We start from the raw sequence: 23,181 nt of genomic DNA on the forward strand, positions 1-23,181 counted from the left end.
ATAATTAATATTTTTTTAAGTGAACTAAGTAATACAACACAGACAGAATATAAAGTAATTAAAAATAGTAATTAATATACTTCGAGATAGTGAGATATTTCTGTAATAAATACACAAAATACATTTTTAATATTAAATTTAATTTTCAACAGTACTCTAAGACACTTTAGTAAAATAATATTTAAATTTAAATAAAATAATTTTAAATAATATATAAAATTATTTGCGCTTATTGTTATAAAACTTTTTTTGTTTTTTAAAATGTATATTGCGCTCTCATATTTTTAAACTTCAATTTCTATTGTTTTGTTTGTCAAAAAACAGCTGTTCTCGTCAGATTTTACACAAACCAGTCCCATGAAAATTTATGAAAAGAGCCATAAAGAGATTTATGTAAAATCTGGCAGTTTATTTGTGTTACGCTTTTAGTTAGTACTTTATACTATGTTCAGACAGCCAAATTTTCTTAATTTGGTAATAATGAAATTAATTTAATTTCGAAAGTGTTCACACTACTCCAAATTAAGGAAATAAATATGTTTTTTGGTTTGCAAATCGAATGTTAAAAATAACATCCTAGAAACAATATTTGTATCTAGAAAATTTTAAAAATTGTTTATTATAATTATAAAGGATAGCTTTAGTTGTTTTATTAGATTTAGTGGATTTAATGCCTGCGTATTATTATTTTTCACTCTATTTTAAATTAATAACAGTTACGGTTCTTACTCTATACTCAAATTTAAAAATTTGCACTATTGTGAAAATATTTCCTTGTTTCATTAAAGTCAACTGTCATTGACATTTACTCAAAAAATATGTCACTTTTTTGTTATCTCAACTTTATCGTTTGCTCAAAATTTATCTCACACTTAGTTGCATTTGAAATTTCTCTTAATTTCATGTTGCGTTTAACGAAATTAAGGGCATTTTCTTTAATTTCGTTCTAACCTTAAAACTGATTTTTGTTTGGAAAAACCAACTTAATTTCGTTGAAACAAAGACGAAATAAAGAATTTTGTGAAATTAAGGTGTGTCTGAACATAGTTTATTATTAGTGTATTATCCCAGTTTTACTACGATTAGCTCGTCGAATAGACCTAATGTCGCATTTTACAACACTATTTTCTCAAAGCGTATGGCATCATTACAAATTGGCATAACAGCTTCCAGTGTCAGTTGGCAAAATATAAGAAGAAGCATTGAATTTCTTGCACTAATACGTTTTGGTCGTGTGCAGTTGTGTTGAGTTTGGGGATTTTGGCAAATATTTTAAAGTAAATTTGATTCGAAAACTATTAAAATAAAATGTTGCGTACACTTGCACGTATTAGCGAATTGCCAGTTTTATCAAGACAATTGCAAAGAGTACGTAAACCAATTAACGTTAGAAATGTGGTGCTCCAAAATCACAGAGTGAATTTACAAAGGAATAATTCATCATTTTTCGGTTTATTCCAGAATGCAGCACAAGCTGGTGTCCAAAAGACAAACAACTATGCTACCGAAGCAACCGTACAAGTGAACCGGGTAAATTAATAGACCAACCACAGCGGATAATTCTTGCAATTTTTTTTTTGAATTCACATTTAAAAATTTTATATTACATAATATTTTCTTATATTATTCATTGCTAGTGTTGGGTCTTTATTTGTTTGTTTTTTTTTTTTTTATTAAAAAGTCATTAAAAATAATGGTGTTGGATAACATTTCATCACGAGTTTACGTTAATTTGGTGTAATTTATGTTGCGTTTTTATTTGCATTGGAAATTGTTTTTTTTTTAATTGCTCGAGAACACATTTCATATACTCTTCAAGGTCATGAAAATTGCACTTATTAATTTAGAGCGAAATTTTTCTATTAATTTATTTTTGTTATCAGTAATTTACATTTGTACACTTGTCTAACTGCACACTAGAATTTTCCCGCTTGAGATTGGCTGCCTTATCAGCACTTCACACCGATTTCTAGGGGTTGGGGATGGAAGACTCGTAGTAAATCACATTTTTCCCTACCGCAAACACAAGTGCCTTCATTGATGTTTTTATTGTTTTTGTTTATGTGTGACGAAGATAATTTGTGTGTGAATTTTTTACTTTTAGTTATTTATTTTTAATTAAAATTTGTTTATTTTGAAGTTCGTAATTAATGGGTCACAATTTCTGGGTCAATGAACTTTTTTATTTTTGGCATAGTTTTGCTCGGCTATCAGCATTTTTTAAAAGCTTAGCAAAAGGATTGATAAATTAATTTTTAATACTTATGTAATTAAAGTAATTAATATTTTTAAATAAAATATAATTTATTATTTTTATTGACATGTTTAAACATATAAATCAAGAACTTAGTCTAATCACAATTGATTTTCAACTATTTCTGTCACGTGCTCTCTGTTGAGTGCCCTTCTTCATGTAGTTTTTGGTATTGTTTCTTGCGGATTCCATTCTAGAGAGAAAATAAAATTTAGTTATTTAGTTATTATTTTAGTGTAGCAAACAAGTGAATCACAAATTTATAAAAAAAACCAGCGATTAAGATAGTTTGGACATGTGATAAGAATGTCGGATATGAGAGTACTGCTTAAGATTTATGAGAACGAAGTAGGAAGCAGCAGTAGAAGAAGGCGATCAAAAAAACGAGGGAAAGACAGTGTGCAGTAGGATTTAGAAGAAATGAATATAAGAAATTGGAAGACAAAAGCAAAAAACAGAGAAGAATGGAAGGTTGTTGTTAAACAGGTTTAGCTTCTACATGGACTGTATAGCCATGATGATGACGATGATGATGAAACAAGTGAATCGAACGGTTGTTGTTGTTGTAATCTGTTAAGACCTATAAGCAGATAACATGAAAGAATTTATAAGAAGAAAACAAGGGTAGGCATGTACATGGATAGTGGCTGATAGGTGGGGAAAGGCAAATAGTGAGAAGGAGGTGGATTGGATAGGATTTAAAACTAACTCGTGTTCAAACGGAGAAATCTGGTCACTTGAATTGTAATGCAATTAGGCTAGACCAGTGGCAGTCCCTAATACACATACATCTTCAATCCGATTAAAGTAGAGAAACCTATTCCACCTTAATCGAGGAGGTTGACTTCAATTAAATATTTTTCACACCCCCAAAATATTTTTAAACAACAAGCTCCTCCATTTTCACACTACTCTTATCTGCGTATATTCTAACTCAGGTACACGTATTTATAATTCATTTGACTTTACTTGTTCTAAAGATCGCCGCTGGTTACGGAGATCTGTCTGAAATTTTCACTGATGGAAAAATGACTTTCGTGAAGAAACAACACCCAAATATAACCATGAATCACTTGTAAGATATTCAGGCGAATTCAGGCCGTATTGTCTTATAATTTCATCCCGGTAAGAATGTTGTAGTTACTGTAGCCTGCGATGATCTGTTATGTAGTCCCTTTTGAGGGTGGTGAACAGCAGTTGGTCGTCGAAAATGACGAGTGGTTCCAGGGGTTGTTGTTGTTGTTGTTGTTGTAACCCGCCGGGTCCTGAAAGCAGATAACATGAAAGGATTACAAGACGAATACATGGGAATAAGGAATGGAAAAGGTGGGAGTGAGTGTTGGGATGAGGGAAAGGGGAGGGGTGGGAGTAATTTGAACCTAACCAGGATCCAGTCGAAGAAACCAGGGGTTAAACTCGCCCGGCTATGTTCTATTTCAAAGTTGGTTTATGAGCGCAATGAGGGTCATATCAAGAATTATTTAGTGATATTTTCTGTCGTGATATTTTGTGAACATGTCCAAGCCATTAATATTTCCGAGTCATTATTTTCGCACAAATTGGAGGTAGCTTTTTACGAATAACAAATAAGTTTATAAATTAATAATTTATAATAATTTTTTTATGCATTTAATTATAAACCTTTTATTTTATTCCTTATGTATAATATAATTGCAATCATTTGTTTTTTTTTTAATAATACATCATTGTACTAACATTAATATTAATTTTTTAATATCATTTACAGCTTATGTTTTGTTTAAATCCCAAAAAGTAAGTTATCCTTCATTATTTGCACTTTTTGTTCTAGTATTTATCGCTAACTAACTCATGTATGCGTATTCATCATTAAAAATCATTTTATATTTAGCCTTTCAAACTGCACAGACTCGATCAAGGACCTGAAACCAGCGTTACAATAACCAAGGATGAAGCACTTAAATATTATGAACAAATGGTGATGATACGTCGAATTGAAACTGCTGCTGGTAATTTATATAAAGAAAAAATTATACGTGGTTTCTGTCACTTATATTCCGGTCAAGAAGCTTGTGCTGTGGGTAAGTAAGATATTAATAATAATTTAAAATATTGTAACTAAATATTTATAATCAACTTCTCCTATTTCTAGGTATGAAAGCGGCTATGCGCGATGTTGATAATATCATATCAGCGTATCGAGTCCATGGCTGGACTTACTTGATGGGTATCTCACCATTGGGAGTCTTAGCTGAGCTGACAGGTCGTGTTAATGGTTGTTCGCTTGGTAAAGGCGGCTCTATGCATATGTATGCACCTAATTTCTATGGTGGTAATGGTATTGTAGGTGCACAGGTGCGTGTTAAAATGATTTCCTTACTAATATTAAACAAAAATAATTAATTTATTAAAATTCTAGGTTCCTTTGGGTACTGGTGTTGCACTTGCTTGTCAATACAAGGGAAATGGTGGCATGTGTTTGAGTTTGTACGGTGATGGCGCTGCTAATCAGGGTCAAGTTTTTGAAGCTTATAATATGGCTTCTCTATGGAAACTGCCTTGCATTTTTGTTTGCGAAAACAATAATTATGGTAAATATAACACATTTTATATGTCTCAATATAGAAAACTAACAGTTAAATAAGAGTACGAATAGGAGTACGTAATTAAAGTATGGATACTGTTAATATTTATTTTGACATAGAGAGAGTTATAGTATTTTTTTTTTCCTTAAACGTTTTTGATAATGTCATTTGCACAGTTTTTTTTAATAATCAAAATAAGTTTTACAATAATTTGCTTTTAAAAATTAATGTATATGAAATATAGGTAAATATAACAAAAGAAGGCTTGTAAAATCCAAAATTAAATTAGGTAGGTACCGGCAATTCCAAGGGTTCCACTTAGGCCTATAAGCTCATTGTGTTAGTGTATAATTAAAAACTCAAGGGTTAGAACCACTTAGAATCTTTGGCAAAGCTTATAATGCTATTCAGGAAGATGTTTTGCAGTTCGCCTAGAAATAAAGTTAACTAGAATAATTTCATGTAATAGCCAATATTTTAAAAAAGCGTTGTCTTAGATCTCAAAGTTCTGGCTGTCTTTCAAGAGAGTACGATAACATTTCCCACATATTCAGTTGTGGTAAATTGTAGGGATAGAATAACGAAGAAGAAATGTAAATAATTCTTTAGTAAGGCATATTTGCATAATATATAGTAAAGGTTGTATTCTACACTGTCTGTTTCCATTGACAGGATTAGCATATATCATCTTCAACTCGAGTGTAAAACCCTTCCTTCCAAATATCACATTTCAAATATAAACCTTTCAAATATAAACTTATATATTCAACTTTATCTAATAATAGTTCTTAAATATTTTAAAATATATTTGTAAATATTTTAGGTATGGGTACAAGTTCTGAGCGAGCTTCAATGAACACGGACTATTATACACGAGGTGATGTGATACCTGGTATTTGGGTCGATGGTATGGACGTATTAGCAGTAAGAAGCGCAACTGAATTTGCCATTGATTATGTCAATAAACATGGACCACTTGTAATGGAAACAAATACGTATCGCTATTCTGGTCATTCTATGTCTGATCCGGGTACAAGTTATCGTACACGTGAAGAAATTCAAGAAGTACGCCAAAAACGTGATCCAATAACATCCTTTAAAGAATTGTGCATTGAATTAGGTCTACTAAATACTGATGAAATTAAGGTAATTAATTATATAATTTTTTATTAAAGAAATATGTAATTAAAATATTTGATTTATATCAATTTAGGCTATTGATACAAAAGTACGTCAAGAAGTCGAAGAAGCTAATTCCATTGCTAGAGGTGATAAAGAACTGCCAGTAAGCGGTTTGTGGACCGATGTTTATTCACAGAATTTGGAACCTAAAATTCGTGGCACTACTAGCTATAATATAGATCATATTCATCAAAACAAAGGCATCAATAATTAAAGACTTATGCAGCGATACGAATCTAGTTGAAATTTCGAGTTTGAACGTTTTCAAATCTGTTCCGTTCATCATTGTTTGATTATATTAAAGTTAATTGAATTGCTTTTTTATTCAAAAATGACGGGCATGCAAATTAGAATCCAATCCACACGCTTCAAACTAAATTCTCATTAAATTAAATACGTAAATTAAAATATTTTATGTGAGTTATACACTTTTGTTTATAAACTCATATGAAATTATGTACAATACTTATACTAATTGGCAAATGATTTTTATATGAATAGTTAAATTTGTTATAAAAATTTTAATTTTGTTTTTCTAAATTATTTCTTGTTTTATATTTATTTATATTGTACATGATTAATGCAAAATATTTGCAAAAATAAAATAGTAATGCAAATCGAAATTCTTAGAGAAATATTAAAATAAAAATTCGTAAAAAAATAACTTAAATAATTTTTAATTAAATATTTTAACGGACGATAGGTGAGAAAGTAGACAGTAGTAAGAACTATCTCACAGAACTTAGTTTTTTTTCTCAGTAGGTAGAAAGTACTGAAAGTCATAGTGTAAGACTAGGTTCAAAAAAAGGCCGGGTCTACGTCCCGGGGTCGTTCGTCGCCAACGACGACCAAGTGCCGTTCGACACCACAAAAGAACTTCCCAGTGGGTTACAACAACCCATGCAATTCACGCAATATACAAAGGTTAATTCTAAAACTTATTCCTGACGTATAATAAAATTTTTTGGCTCCTTTTGAGAAAGCTTAAAACGGGTAAGGAACTGAAATTTGAAGTCGAGAGTTTCATATCTGCATCTTGAGTGAGCAAAATTAAACGGAAATAAGCTGTTGTCAGCAGACATGAGGTGTTGTCAGCGGGCGTAAAATAAAAGAGTTTGTTTGGCGTAAGTGGTATGAATAGTGATCGCATCAATTAGCAGTTAATAACTCTTGTGACATAGAATCACTCGAAGACCTGTAGAAAGGCTTTTCACTAATTTTTGAAGAAACTAATTCAGTGCGCCAGATAAGACTAAGATGTGATTCACCGTTTGTTAATTGTTTCATGCACTTTGAATCCAACAGTCAATATTTAACTTGAGTACAGGTTTATGTAGGCCGATTAATGGTTGGGATATAAAAAAAGGTGGCGTATTAGAGTCTGTTTTTGAAAGTTAGTTCACTGTTATACCGAAATGGCCACGGAAAAGTTGAAGTGTTGAGTTGTTATTGTTGTAATCCGCTGGGATCTGGAAAGCAGATAACATAAAAGGATTTACAAGACAAAAATATGGCTTAGGATGTGGATAGATAGTAATTGATTGAGCTTGAACCTTGGTTCAATGGAGTGGGTGAAGTGTTAAGTCGTTGTGTACGCAAGGAAAGTTTAGTGCATTCATGGACTAATTTAATGACGCAAACAGATTGATTGGGACCTTCTAAATTCAAAAATGTGTTCCAAAAATATATGTGTAGAAAATTAATTAGTATTTGTTGCTTAAGTTGCTGAAAAATATGCAATTAGATTAGGCTATAACCAAAGATTCTTGGTTGAATATATTAGTTTATTTTCTAACATTCAAATGATTATTTGATAATCAGCAATAATTGTTAGAAGTGGCTGAGATACGAGTTTCAATCTAACTATCTACATCCACTCTTCTCACTTTATTATAAGAACAGCACTTATTACATTTTATATCTATTATCTCTGGAATGAAGGATATTCCACAACACTTGGACTTTAGAGATGTACTGTTTTAGTAAGAGAAATTTCTTTTATTTCTTTCAATTACGTATCGGTTAGTTAGCCTAGTACAAAAGGGTTTTCATTTGCCTGAGTGTCTTTACTTGTATTATCTCATTCCTCATAAAAATCGTGCATAAATCCTAACCTTTAAATGCTAAGCCATATTCGTATATATTATATGGAACTAGCTGAAGTCAATTTCACAAATTACTGTTCAGATAAATTCATATAATGTTCAGACATCTTGTAAAAATTTATATAGATATATATTTATTTTTGGTTCAACGGTTTATATGTCAAAAATTTAAAAAATGGGTAAATATTTAAAAATTTGTAATTATTAATTCTTTATTTTTTATAAAAAATAAATAGTAGCTGTTAAATAGTTTAAATTTTATTTGTCATTTTATTTAACATATATTTTACCTTAACATATCTAAATTTAGGGCAAAAACCTTGTGAGTATTGTCGAAGAATCGAGCATACTGTTGTTCGATTGTTTGATTCCTAAGATGTGGTCAATAAGTACTCGACTGTCAATTGCGATACAATCTCGAAATAAATGTGCAAAACGGATATTTGGAGTAAAGCTTTTCTCTCAGCCACTACTTAAGGGCGTTAGAACTTATTCAGATGAAGCTTCAATAGCTTTAGAAAATGTATGTAATTTTTGCAAGTAATTCATTGATAATGGATTGATTGTATTGAATATTTTAGGCTTTTAAACTTCACATACTGGAAACGATGCCGGAAGAAAATGTGACACTGAAAAAAGAAGATGCCCTGCGTTATTACACCCAAATGCAGACTATTCGACGCTTAGAAAATGCATGCGCTTCATTATATAAAGAAAAAATTATACGAGGCTTTTGTCATTTATATTCTGGCCAGGAAGCCTGTTGCATAGGTGACATGTGTTTTTATAATATATGGGTTATTTTTATTCTTAACTGAACTTAAATTTAATAGGCATGAAAGCAGCTCTACGCAAAGATGATAATTTTATTACAGCATATCGTTGTCATGCTTGGTGTCTGGTAGCCGGAATTGCGCCAGTAAATTTAATTGCAGAATTGACTGGACGTGGTATTGGTGTTCAACGTGGAAAAGGTGGATCCATGCATATGTATGCACCACATTTCTTCGGCGGTAACGGCATTGTTGGTGCGCAGGTAAAAGTTAATGCATTTATCTATTTGATGTATAATGTTATATCCTATAAGGATCACTGAATGTAGGCATATAGCATTCTGCAGTAAGGCTATTTCTTCATAAAATTTAGGCTTGTGACAGAAGCTTTCTTTTCTTGACATTTTCTGATAGTCTTTGTTTTGTTGTTGTTGTAACATGGAATTATAAAATTATATACATAGTTATGGTTTAGGGAACAGTTTATTTAAATATATATATATATATTTATTTTATGGGGATTAAAATAAGTTATGTTATACCCATCATGTATAATTGGTAGGGTATAATATTAATAATATTTCCAGTGGTTGCCGACGGTACCTGGGGGTGTTGATGGAGTCACGGGAGGTATTGTCGTTATGCGTGAAGCAAATGCCGATCCGGTTGTATGAGCACGGGGATGTGGATGTGTGAGATTTAGCTGTGTTTGCTAATCTATTTGAATGCAAGTTTCAGCAGTGATACGATATGCTGGAAATATACTGAAGCCATCGGCTTGTAGCCCATGATGCTGACAAAGCTCCAGTCTTGCAGTTTAAGTATATTAAGCTCAGCAGTGACTGGATGTCAGGACATCAAACTATGCATTGTTATTTTCTTTTGTTCTATATGCCCACCCCTTATTCTTTAGACTTACAAACAGTTCATTCAGCGTTAAATATTATTTTAGGTACCATTAGGCACTGGCATTGGTTTCGCTTGTAAGTATAAAAAAGATGGAGCTGTAGTGGTTGCATTATATGGTGATGGTGCATCAAATCAAGGCCAAGTATACGAAGCTTTCAATATAGCATGCCTTTTGAAGATACCAATTATATATGTGTGTGAGAACAACAGATACGGTTAGTTTGTAATATATAATAATACATATATAACTTTTTTACCTGACTTTTATCATGAAGGTATGGGTACCCCAGCTAAACGTTCATCATGCTGTGACCAGTATTATACACGTGGTGATTATATACCTGGTATTTGGGTTGATGGTATGAGCATATTGGCCGTACGTAGTGCTACCGAATATGCAATCAAATATGTTTTGGAGAATGGCCCAATTATATTAGAGTTGGAAACTTATCGTTATATGGGTCATTCCATGTCTGATCCAGGTGTTGGTTATCGCAGCAGAGAGGAAATTCAAGAGGTGCGTTCAAAACGAGACCCAATCGTTAAATTTAGAGAACTTTGTATATCTAACCAACTATTTTCTGAAGATGACACAAAGGTAAATTTTATTTAGATTTTATATTTCATTTTAATTTTATATATATATATATATATTATATATATTTTTAAGGCAATTGATATGAAAATTAAAAAAGAGATTGACGAAGCTGCTCATCAGGCAAAAAATGCAAAAGAAATTGAATTAAAAGAACTCGTAGCTGATGTATATCTAAACAATTTGGAACCAAAGATACGTAACACGACTGGATATAACCTAACGCATATGCAAATCAATAAAGGATCTTCTCCTAAATAAAATAAACAATATTTTCTATATTCGATATATTCTAATAAACTAAATTAAATTCATTATATTATATATAAATTTATTTAATTTCTGCACAAATAAAGGAAATATACATATTTACATGTAAAAATTTATTAAAAAGAAAATAAAAAAGAGAAGATTAACTTTATTTAGTAGTTAGAGCATTACAATATGGTCCGGTGCATACTACCGGTTAAAAACGATTAGTGTTAATATGATCAACTGCATCTCAGAATCGATCATGTGGCAGAGAGACGGCACCGGTGTGCTTTGCTACTGAATTGCAACGAATCTAAATTTGTTAGTGCATTATGTATCGAACAAAATCAAGCAGTCATGGGTTGATATGAATCATATTAGAAGGGGAATCATGATAGTGGGTCTACACCCAATATCTTAGACAACCTTCTAGGAAAATAAAGTTAATAATCATTAATGTAAGCTGCTTTTAGTGACACAGTTAAATTCTCGACTTATATTATTTCGCATTTTAAGTGCTGTTAGCTGTTACCTTTTCTAATTTTTCACTTTTATAGTGTTGTTAGGTTAGGTTATTTGACTTTTGTTTATTTAGTGACTGCCGCAACCGGGTACACTTGATTATTGATATAAATTTAATTTAAATTAAGTGTATGGTTTCTAAATTGAGTAGCAGCAAATTTATCCATATGGAGAATAGGTTTATTGCTTCTTATAACATATGGAACAATATAAAATTGTGAAATTTCTTCATTTTCTTAAAATTCTAATGATCGATTAAAATAACTTGGGTTAACACAATAACGCTTGAGTTACGCTGTAGAGTATTGCCCAGTAAATATATTATATTTGTGCTTTTCTTTTATTATTATTTAATTGAAATATAGAAATTAAATATTTGATGAAATATTACGAAATATTCAAAATTTTGATTGTAAGTACTTTACACTACAACCTTAAGGTTTCTTACGGATGGAGACTACATTGTGCATTCACATACCATTTTTGCTCTTACAGATATTAAAGCGTTATGGATTCTTACTCTCATAGCTTAAAAATTCTCACAGAAAGTTAAGAGTCTTTCTGTATAGTATTAATCTTATAGCTTGAAAGACCTAATTGCATTGAACTTAAAAAATATTTAAAATTAAATAATATCCATTTCACATTATGAACTCAAGGTTTCTTACAGAAGGTCACTAGACTGTACATTCTTATAGCATTTTTACTATCACAGTTGCAAACCTCTGATAGAAATTAGAGGGTCTTGTTAAGGGTCATGTGGGACCACATAGTATTACTCTTATAGCTTAAAGACTTTAATTTCATTGAATTATATCACTATCAAATATTAGATAATGTACACTTCACACACACATACTACGACCTTAAGGCTTTTTAAGAAGGAGGCTACACTGTGCATTTACATGCTATTTCTGCTCTCACAGCTTAAGAGCTTTCACAGAAACTAAAGGGTCTTATGGAAGGAGACTAAGCTGTGCATTTACTTAGCATTTTCCCTCATAGCTTAAAGGCTCTCATTTCATTGAAATATAAAAAAATTTGGAAATAGTTAATATCCACTATATAATATACCTTAAAGTTTCTCACGAATGGAGACTACACTGTGCATTCACACACCATAGAGTGGTGCTTTCACAGCTTAAAAGCTTTCATAGAAACTTAAGGGTCTTATTTATTTTGCTCTCAGAGCAGCTGTAACCAGAAATTTGAATGAAACAATGGAAGAAGGAGCTGCTGTTTTTTTTATTTGTTATTCTCAATTTGTCCGATAATACAAAAATTTCTGGAATAATTTTGCTACAATACAAGTCATCACAATGGCAAAATATATGGCGCTTTTTTGTTTCTGAAAACTTTTTCTTGATCCAAAAAAAAAAAAAAATAAAAATATCACAATCTCTTCCAAATAAAAGAAATTATATTTATTATATAAATTTCCTTAAAGATAGTGATCTCAAGTTACTTATATGATAAGATTACATTATACTTCTTCTTCATTGCACTCAATCTTTTCACTCAATAAAGCTTGGAAGCTTTTAAGAATTTAACTTTTCCGAAGCTTTTTGTTTCTCGTCTTCGTTATCGATCGTCTTTTAACAAAACATTTTTCTATTGTGTATTCAGTCTTCGTTTGTCGCTGATCGGCTTCAATGTGTTCTTCTTAAGAGTCTCTCGCGGTATTAGGGATTCAAGTACTGGGGAAGCTTTCTTCCATATCATTTTTTTGTGTGCGATCGTGCGGTTTGCCAATTGTGTGTGTCAAAATTATTTTAAAGGTGTCGTTTAATTTTTTGTGATCTTCGGTGACGGAAATGCAAAATTAAAAATTTAAAAAGTAGAAAATGAAAATTTATTTAAGAAAATTCATTGCTGCCTTTTGTTTTGTTTTTATGCCAATGATATTGTGATTTTTATTGCTTTTGATTTTAAAACAAATGAAAAATTCTTATATTTCTTAAATAAAGAAATTATGTGAAAATTATATAAAAATGTAATAAAAACACTTTTTAAAAATAAACAAAAATTATTTATAAATAATAAAAATTAATTTCTTTATAATTTGTGATTAATTAATAATCTCAATTTTAATTTTTTTTTAAACAAAGTCGAGTGATATAAGTAAGTTGGGTTTAATATATGTATTTTTAAAAACCGTTTCCATATTAAGGTTTAATATTTTTAAAATCATTAAGAAAATTAAAAAAAAAATACATTAAATAGTTTTAAAAAAAATTAAACAATTAAAAAAAATATTGAACAAAATATTAGGAGCAAAAATACAAATATGAAGGATCGATGGTATTTGATATGCAACCAGACATTTTGTTAATAAGTGTAAGATGTCTAAACTTCTTATTTTTATTTATATTCTAATAAAGTAAAGGCTTGATCAAAAGTTTTTGGAGGCCCCCTTCATTAACATACTCAACGATATCTTCAGCAATAGTATTGCTCAGACTCTCGCCTTCGTGAATGCTTCTGGCTAGTTCTAGCTTAAACTTCTTCTACCCATTACTACAAGAATTTGTGGATTAAAAACGGTTTTCTTAGCAAATTGAAGAGGCTTTCACTTCAACTAACTAAAAAACAAAGAAAATATAAGATAGTGCAGTTGGATATGACATAGACAAAATTTTTATTTGTCTCGATCACCACCGAGGGTCCTGAGTTGCTGTCATTAACATTATGCTTCAGTCGGCTCTGTTCAACCCTATTTAAACTTGAATCTTTCATACCTTTCATATCTAGAATTCATTTCATGCGTTTCCAGTGTCTCGCTCACCAGCGAGTATCTAGTTATTGGTATGATCATAGTGATTTATTTGTCACAATTCTATTCAATTTAATCTCTAGCCTTGTTTTTCTTCTAGAGCCCTACTGAGTTTGTTAGAGTGCAGTGTGTTGGCCACAAGCGAGTGTTTTAAGTTGCTTACAATATCTCTGTGATTTATTTGACATAATTCTACTCAATACAATCTTGAACCTTCCTTATCTTCTAGACAAGGAAATCAATATTGATTTCATTGCAGTGCAATATGTTAGTGTTATTAGTTCAATTGTTGGCAATTACTTAGATTTATTCCTCATCATTTTTCCTTATTTAATTTTAAGTCGTCTATGTCGAGAGCTCGGCGAATTTCATGGCAGTGCTGGACCTAGGTAGCCAGCAAGCTTTCTGAATTGCTGGCATTATCATTGTGATTTACTTGGTATTGTTCTGTACTTTTTAATTCTTGTCTTCTAGATTCCTATAGATTTCATTATAGTGTTTCAGACGTCGGCTAGTATTCTGATTTGGACTGCTGGCAAAATCATTGTGATTCATACGGCACTACTCTACACTATTTAATCTTGAGTCGTCGATGTGAAATTTATTACAGTACAGTGTCTCTCGCCAGCTATAGTCCTTAGTTTTTTTGGATGATTATTAAAATTAATTTGGTATTTTTTTTTTCTATTTAATCTTATGTTTTCTAGTTCTACTAGAGATTTGCGGATTTCATTGAAATACCAGCGAGTGGTTTGAGTTGTTGGTATGTTCGTTTTGTTGTATTCAGTGCCATTTTTCCACTTTTAATTATGTGCCTTTTAGAACCATGCGGATTTTATTGTAGTGCCATTTTTACAATATGATTAATTATTTCTTGAAACGTAGGACCGATTGATGTGCAGTTTCTAAAATTAAAATGAATAATTTTACAATCATAATTGATGGAATGTTCTACCAATGTAATTAGGCAATAAAATGTTTACATAAAGCAAATGTTACCTTATTGCTCAGTATTTTTAAATGGTTTGTTTTTCTAAAATTGTAAAATGCCTAATAATAATATTAAAATGAAATTTGAATTAAATGCCATTTAATAATAAATATTTAGAAACTTTTGTAAATATATTTTTGAGTTTTTGGATACAGTCATCAAGATCCTCAGAAGTTACTGGCCAATTATTTATATTTGAAATATCAACCTGATTCTTAAATGAGTCCCAGTTAGTGGTTATGTACGTGAGATTCATGTTGATTGCTGGACAATTTTCAAGAATAAAAAGAACTCACTCTCATGATTAAGGAGGCATTGGATAATAGCTCCACCACCAGGACCAGAAAACCAAGTAACTACTTTTATCTGCCGCATTACATCAAACAAATCATTAGACAAAGGAATGCGATTCGAAAATTTGCTCAAATAACTGGAGATCCTATGAGAAGAAGAGAAGCCAATCGTCTCTCTAATGTAATCAGGAAAAAAATTGGCAAATATAATAATGATAAATGGTGCGAATTTCTTTCAGGAATTGATACAGGTAATAAAACCTTCTGGGCTTTGAACAAGTATTTTAGGCTTAAACGTAAACCGGTAGTGCCGCCTATTTATGTAGCTACCGGCATGGCTTTCTCAGACATAGCCAAAGCTGAGGCCTTTGCAGATTCTTTGGAGCTGCAATTTCAGCCCAATACTGATAGTGACTATAATTCTCTGGTAGAAGAAAATATTGCCGAAGAGGCTGCTAATCTTAGGAACCTGATGTCAGATGAAAGCATCTCACAGTGTTCCAGAGATGAGATTAAATGTATTATTTCGAGTCTAAAGACCAGATCGGCACCCGGATATGATAATATCAGTAACAAATGCCTACGTAATCTTCCAGAAGATGCAATCCAATGCATTGTTAACATCATCAATTGCATGCTTAGGCTTGGCGAATTTCCAAAGGCCTGGAAGTTGGCCTCAGTCGTAGTGTTTCCTAAACCGGACAAGAATCCTTCATTTCCGCAGAACTGGCGTCCTATCAGTCTGCTCCCAACTATGGGGAAATTGGCAGAGCGAGTAATCCTGACTAGGCTTAAAACAGCGGTAAATGCCCTAAATATACTTCCTGACGAACAATTCGGGTTTAGGGATAATCTCTCCACGGAACTACAACTAGCCAGAACTGCGCAGCTGATACAAACCGCTCTAAGTAAACGGGAGTCAACCGGGATGATTATATTTGACATAGCCAAAGCTTTTGACAAGGTCTGGCATGATGGTCTAATAGTCAAATTAGCCCGTTTTGGCATCCCTAGTGGTTTGACTAAAATCATTGGTAGCTTCCTGCAAGAAAGGTCCTTCCGTACTAAAATTAATAGCACTCTTTCGTCCGCCCGATCAATTGTAGCAGGTGTACCTCAAGGGTCGCCTTTGTCTCCCACATTGTTTAATGTATACACGGCAGACATCCCCACCTTAAGTCCCACATCAATGGCGCTTTACGCAGACGACACATGCTTGATCTACTCGGATCGGGATGCCTTAAATGTAAGCAACACGTTACAGGGAAATATAGACCTTATGGTGGAATACTTCCAAAAATGGAAGATTAAAATTAATAATGACAAAACCAAGGCTATATTTATAACTCGAAAAAGAAGACAGCATCCTCCAAGAGTGAGCGTTTGCGACACGGAGATACGGTGGGAGGATAACATAAAATATCTGGGGGTCACTTTTGACAAACGATTGGCTTAAACATTTGAAATACAAACGAAACAACTGCTCTAAGATTCTACATTTATTAAAGCCGCAATTTAATAATTATCAATTCAACTTTAAAAACAGAAAGTTACTTTATACGCAAGTAATTAGACCAGCACTACTGTACGGATGTGTTACATATAGCAAAGCCTCAAATACCACCATAAAGCAATTACAGATAGCACAAAACCTGGCTTTAAGAAAACTGTTTAAGATTCCATGGTACATTAGATCAACAGACATACATAGAGATCTTAGGATTGACTCAGTGAAAAAATATATCAGAGACAAAGCTTTAAAATTATTCACTAAAGTTGATACGCTACATAACCCCACCCTAACAATCCTCAAGTCCACTTCTGGACTCTCAGGAAGATATCCTGATTTAAGGTCCGTCATCAACTAAAAGACAAATAAATAATATGATTTTTTAGCCTAGTTAAAGCCTAGTGTGGGGTAGAGATAAACCCCCCAGCCATTATAGAGTAAAAGTGCGTAATAGCACTAACTCAAGAAGAGAAGAAGAAGAAGAAGAAATATATTTTTGACAATATGCATTATTTTGAATATTCATTTATTCTACTCACTTGCAATTGTTGAATATGTTGCTTTATTCTTTTTACACTAAGATAATTAGTGAAGAATATTAATAAATTATTGCAGAATAAGACGTTTCGCAGCACCGGCGGTATACCAACCGTGGATATTGGCGACATTAGCTTTCCGAGGTCTTTCCAATTGATTGGTCTGTCCAATGTGATAACTTCTTAAAACATTGTTTATAATTATCTAGCTTAGTTTCGAAACAAGAATAGTCGTAGATCTAACTTTTTATAGAAAATACATTTGGTTAGAGAATATAAGGTTCAAGAAGCTAGCTGGTAATATAACTTTGTATACTCTTAAACCATTAACACAAGAAAACTTGAGTATCAAAAATAAAATTCTGCTTTATAAGCAAATAATTAGACCTAAGCTTTTCACTATTAGAAAACTCCAAACTTATCAGAATTTTGTACTGTGACATATGCTACAAGCACCATGGCACATCAGAAATGTAGACACACACAGAGACTTGAGAATCGAGATCGAGTAAAAGTATATCAAAGACATAGCGCTGAAGTTGTTCGATTCTAAGCTAATACAGTATAATACAGAACTGCACTCTCTCAAATCTAATGCAATACATAGAAAGATATGCTGGTCATCAAAGTATACTTCTATGAAATCATCTGAATAACTAATAGTTAGAATTCAACACAGCTCTTATTACAGTGGATCATCTAAAGGATCACAGACTCTATTGAGTAAGACTCTATTGAGTAAGTAGACATTAACTCGCTTTTGATCAAGCAAAGAATAAGAAGGAGTGTGACTTTGGGGAAAACTTCTTGATTCCGATACCAATCAGAAAGATTTCCGATAAAATAGATTTTAGTAGATAAAAGTATACTGTGGTTAAGGACTAGGTTCAAAAGATTAATACCGTATTAAGGTTGCGGTATTACTGTTCCCTAGGAAACTTTAATAAAGTTATTAAAAGTTTTAAATTAAATTGTTTTTTAACGTCCATTTTGACGAAAGAACCTACGTTCATAATATAAACTGTTGTTTTCAATAGAGAGGTATTTCGAACAGTATTTCACAATAATAAAACTTTATTGTTTTATTAATTATTTGATTTTTTGACTGACTATACAGCAATTTTGAATTCTTTTTAAAGTTTTAATAAATTTATATTAAGAAAAATCTAAACATTTTGCAAATCAAATGCGTTTTTACTTACTCACTTACTGCTGTCCTTTTCTCCTAAATGGACCCTCAACGATTCCTCTAAATCTTATTCTTTTGCCTGTTTCTCTTGTAATTTGGTTCCAGAAGTACTGTGCGTCTTTAAGCTCCTGGTCCACGGTTTTTTGGCATGTCTTAGCTACGGCTCCAGGCCAGCGGCTGCCTTGTGAGTTCCAGTATAGGGCCTGCTTTGTTATAAAGGGTGATATTTTCCTGAGCATGTGGCCAATTCACTTTCATTTTCTTCTTTTGATTTCAGTGGCAGCTTGTAAACTCTTAGAGTTCAGTATTGGATATGCGTTCCATATACTCAATTTTCTTCTTAAGCATTTGTTTATGAATATTTGGATGCGCGATTAAATAGAGGTTTTTCCACGTTTCACATCCGTAATACAAAGCTGATTTGAATGTTCAATTATATAAAGCTTAGCTGCGTTTTGGACAGATTTCATTTGTAAGAACTTATGACAAAATCTAAAAACTTTTCGTTAAAGAATTCTTAATACAATTATAGCCATCATGATTATTATTAACTTGCGAGTATATAAATATTTTGAGGTTCTCATAAGAGAACAGGTTAAGAGAACAGGTTAAGAGACCTTAGAATAGATCCGGTCAAAAAATACATAAGGGGACAGAGCTCTGAAGCTATATGCGAAAACCGATAGGCTACACTACTTAGCACTATCTAATCTCAGAGTAATCACTAGCCGCACGGGGCGGTACGCAGTTCTTAGATCAATCATTGAATAATCACGAAGATTATCAGGAATACTCAAATTAGTCAGTGAGATGGGCGGGATTCTGCAGAATCCCTTCAGTTATCATAGAGTAACGTAACAACAGATAAACTATTGGGGGTCACTTTTTTTTAGTTTTGTTAGACTGTAACAGGTCTTCAAAGTGGAAAACATCTATGACATAATTTTTCGTCTGCGGATAGCAGTGTGGGGGTAGTGACACAATAAATGTTTAATCGTTTCTTGACTTCACTAGAATGATCGTTCTTAAATTCTTTATTGTAGAAAATATTTATGGCATAATTTTTTGACTCTGGGGGAGAGTCGGGCAGTTGTTTATTACTCAAGTCAACCTAGTTCTATCGATTATTTAAAACTCTTAATCATTTGCTGGGGGAAAATCAAGCATTGACACTATAATTGTTTAATCATTTTTTCCGTACTTTTATCTTAACTGTTTCTGCAGAAATCTCTAGAAGGGGCACCCAAAACGCAAATGCTAATAAAATTATAATCTGGTGTATAAAACGATAGAGTTTTTTATTATCTATATGTGAAGTCTTTTTAAGCGTCAGCAAAGCTCAACTTAATTTTTAAAATTATTCAAAATCTACTTATATCACATTTTTATTAGTTTTTCTTTATTTTAGAAGATACTGAATAAATTTTAAAAACTTTAAGTAAAATTAAAATATATTTCAATTAAATTCGAAATAATTATCAATCACTTTCAATCACCTGTCTAACTAAACAATTTTAACTCAATTATATTTCACTGACAACTGAAAGACCCACCCATTTGCATTCCGACTTTTATCTCAAAACCAATCAAATGTTGACCTTAAAGGATTTATTAGTATCTATTAGATTTATTAGTGATTTGCTTGCATTTAATGCGTTGAATTGTTTAATTAAATTTATTTTTGCTCATCATGATTGTTAAAAGCAAATAAAATATGAGCCAAAACTGTGTAATTATTATTTATTTTCTTAGGTACTCGGAGATATTAATTATAATGAACATTTCTAAACGGCTATGAAATTTTTATGAGTCTGAAATATTTTTTAATTCAACGAATAGAGACGGTGCATACAAATCACTTAATTCGTAATAAATTAATTTGATTAAATTGTTTAAAAAAAAAAACAGTAAAAACAAACTACATAAATATATAATTAACTTTTGCATAAATTAGTATGGCAATCTGATTCGATTGTGATTTCGTAAATATCTATAGGCGCTTAATGGTGTATATGGCAACGTAATGTGACAGAAGCTATTAAAATTTTGTTTATCTGGTATTTTTTGCATACATTTTTAATAGTTCAATTAATTAGTTTGACAAGTTTCTTAATTTAACTTGATTTCGAAAAGTATCTTTCTATAAAAAAAAACTCCATACACATTTTACATAGTAAATTATTTTATATTTATGCAGTGCCTTTGGCGTTTCTGCTTTTATGCAAAATACTCGTCAAACTAAATATTTATAATAAAATAGATAAAATTCTAAATAATCACAAAAAAAAAGAAATGATTTTTACATAAAACTACAGATAACATCTGGTTTTAATATATATTTTTTCTTGATACTCGTATTTTATCTTTTAAAAGTTGTTTATATGTAGGTCGATGTATATAAATAATTAACCGATTTTTATTTGTAAAAAAAAATTTATTAAATGTGACCTCCAATACCCAGGAGTGGATAGATAATATAGATATAGTATATATATAGATATAATAAGAATTCTTCAAGATGTGTTCTTAGTATGATATACGTTTTTAGAATGATTAGTGTTTTAAGCATGCTAATAGTAATAGTAATAGTAACCGGCCGGTTTTGGTATTACCAACGTCCTATACCTGCCATTGAGACCCTTATGAAAATCGCTCGGCCTGCCATTATGCCAATTGAGCGGCAAAAAATGTATATAACTGCTCACAGCAGCGCAATTGGTTATTTTGCATTGCTAAATATGAGCTAACATATATGTTAGCTTAGTAACTTACTCATTTAGAAAAATATGCTCTAACCACATATTAGTTAAATTAACCAGATCATTTTGTTAGCAACATTTTAGCTCATGTGGAATATTTTGATCTAAGATTTAATTAAAATCTGGTTAAATCACCAAATTATTTTTCTGAGTGCTGTTTCCTTACAGTAAAAAAGGCAAGTCTATTCATATTTGTTACCTCGGGTAACAAAAACCTATAAAACCCGTCAAATCCTATAACTGGTTTGGCGCGGTTATTGCATATAAGCTGTGATCCATATATATGCATTTGCTAAAGTAGTTACGTTGGTCTACGGAGTAGTTCCAATGTTCTGGGTACTTACATGAGCTGATCACTGACAAGTCCAGACAACTTATTGAGAGAACCTTTGAAAGAAGAGATAAGTTAAATTCATTAACTATTTTTGTATTTAGTTAATTAAAACCATATCTCGATGTTAGTTGTCTATCTAACCGTATCTAAGGTTTTCTGTAGGCCAGAGTAAATGTATACAAAAATGTTTTTATATTTATAAAGTATTTATTTATAAAATGTGTAGTGCTGAATATATATAGAAAACGCAACCTCAATGCGCAAAAACTACATAAAATTTAAAAAAAAAAATATAAAAATTATAATAAACATGTGCAGATGTAAAAAAGTAAAAAAAACAATAATAAATAATGAAAATCGTAAATATGTTCTTTTTTAGTTTTTAGTTTTTTTTTTAAATTTTTAATTTTTATTTTAAATATAAACTTTTGGCAAACGCATCATTCGTCTTTTTAAGTTTTCCGAAACTCTTGTCATGAGCATTAAATTTTTAATACCGCAAAATCATGTATGCTAAATACAAAGAAGAATATATATATAAATATATATGTAGGTATATATATATACATATATATGTGTATGTATATATTTGTATATATCTGGGTATTTAATAGTAACATTTTTGACTTTGTACCCATCTATTGAAAATATTTTAAATTATTTTTAAAAATTTATTGTTTTCGATTTTTATTATCTGAAAATGTAAATATTTTAACGTTCAAATCCTCATTGCAAAGAAAAAAGTAATAATAATTCATTGCTTGAAGAAATATTCCAGAGCCAAAAATATTTTACAAATATTTTATCTCAAGTGATTTTCTAAGCTTATTTCAATTTACTAAAATTTTAGTAAGTAATATTTTGTTCAGTATAATATATTTAAAAATTAAAGAAAAATAATAATTGTCTATATAAAAAATAAAAAAAAAATTATTTCTGTACTCAAGGCGTACACAAAATTTTGCTACTTGTCTCATTAAAAAGAGAAATTTGCAATTAAAATTAATGGAAATGTAAAAATAAAATATTTTATTATTTTTTACAATTTTTAGTAGTCTTAATATGTGTAATTAGTATATATAAATATGAATATTAATATAATAGCAAATAAAAAGTGATATTTGAGTAGGCATGAGATTTATAGATTAAATTGCTATGACACCTCCGCAGCAAATCACTTTGATAGTGATAGTATGATTGTTTCTACTAAAATAAAATATCACATAAAACACTTTTAGTATTATTAAATATATTAAATTAATTTAGGCTAGATTAATGTTGGAGTGGCGACCCTGCGCACCAAAGCTTAGTCTATTCGTAACATAAATAATGGCCCGTTGTTATAACACTGGTGATTCATTGTCTGTCCATCACAGCTTAGGAACACCTTAAAGGTAGAAGTCCGAAGCATCTAACTTTTTCTTCTTCTGCTTAGACTGCCTACTCACTTTGAGTGTCAGTGGTCGCATTTATTAACAATAAGCCATGTAATTTTCAATTTAAATCTTCAATGTTACAATTTTTCTTTAATAATACTTATACCTGATCATTAAAGGTAACTATAATAGAATCTACACAGCATTCAAAAAGCGTTTTACGATATGTTGTTTACTATCGCTGTGTAAAGCTCTCTCGATCAC

The 23,181-nt window shown here is 31.1% G+C and overlaps 2 protein-coding genes across 3 annotated transcripts; both read left to right on the plus strand.

The window, feature by feature from the left end:
* The first annotated feature begins 1,193 nt into the window (after positions 1 to 1,193).
* LOC119670033 (pyruvate dehydrogenase E1 component subunit alpha, mitochondrial-like) lies at positions 1,194 to 6,654 on the plus strand. 2 transcript variants are annotated; one of them, XM_038080134.1, is made up of 7 exons: positions 1,196 to 1,368; positions 1,462 to 1,530; positions 4,125 to 4,314; positions 4,386 to 4,588; positions 4,653 to 4,824; positions 5,642 to 5,964; positions 6,032 to 6,654. In XM_038080134.1, exons 1-7 carry the CDS (start codon positions 1,309 to 1,311, stop codon positions 6,212 to 6,214), a joined length of 1,200 nt encoding a protein of 399 aa, XP_037936062.1. In that variant the 5' UTR covers positions 1,196 to 1,308; the 3' UTR covers positions 6,215 to 6,654. The 2 variants fall into 2 exon arrangements, with proteins under 2 accessions (XP_037936061.1, XP_037936062.1); XM_038080133.1 differs by having other exon boundaries at positions 1,194 to 1,530.
* A 1,696-nt stretch (positions 6,655 to 8,350) lies between these two features.
* On the plus strand, positions 8,351 to 10,689 carry LOC119670034 (pyruvate dehydrogenase E1 component subunit alpha type II, mitochondrial-like). Its single transcript, XM_038080135.1, has 6 exons — positions 8,351 to 8,628; positions 8,687 to 8,876; positions 8,939 to 9,141; positions 9,831 to 10,002; positions 10,063 to 10,385; positions 10,458 to 10,689. The coding sequence occupies exons 1-6, from the start codon at positions 8,482 to 8,484 to the stop codon at positions 10,641 to 10,643; spliced, it is 1,221 nt and encodes a 406-aa protein (XP_037936063.1). The 5' UTR covers positions 8,351 to 8,481; the 3' UTR covers positions 10,644 to 10,689.
* The last annotated feature ends 12,492 nt before the right edge of the window (positions 10,690 to 23,181 follow it).

The sequence above is a fragment of the Teleopsis dalmanni genome, chromosome 1, assembly GCF_002237135.1.
Source record: "Teleopsis dalmanni isolate 2A chromosome 1, ASM223713v2, whole genome shotgun sequence".
Classification (NCBI taxonomy): domain Eukaryota; kingdom Metazoa; phylum Arthropoda; class Insecta; order Diptera; family Diopsidae; genus Teleopsis; species Teleopsis dalmanni.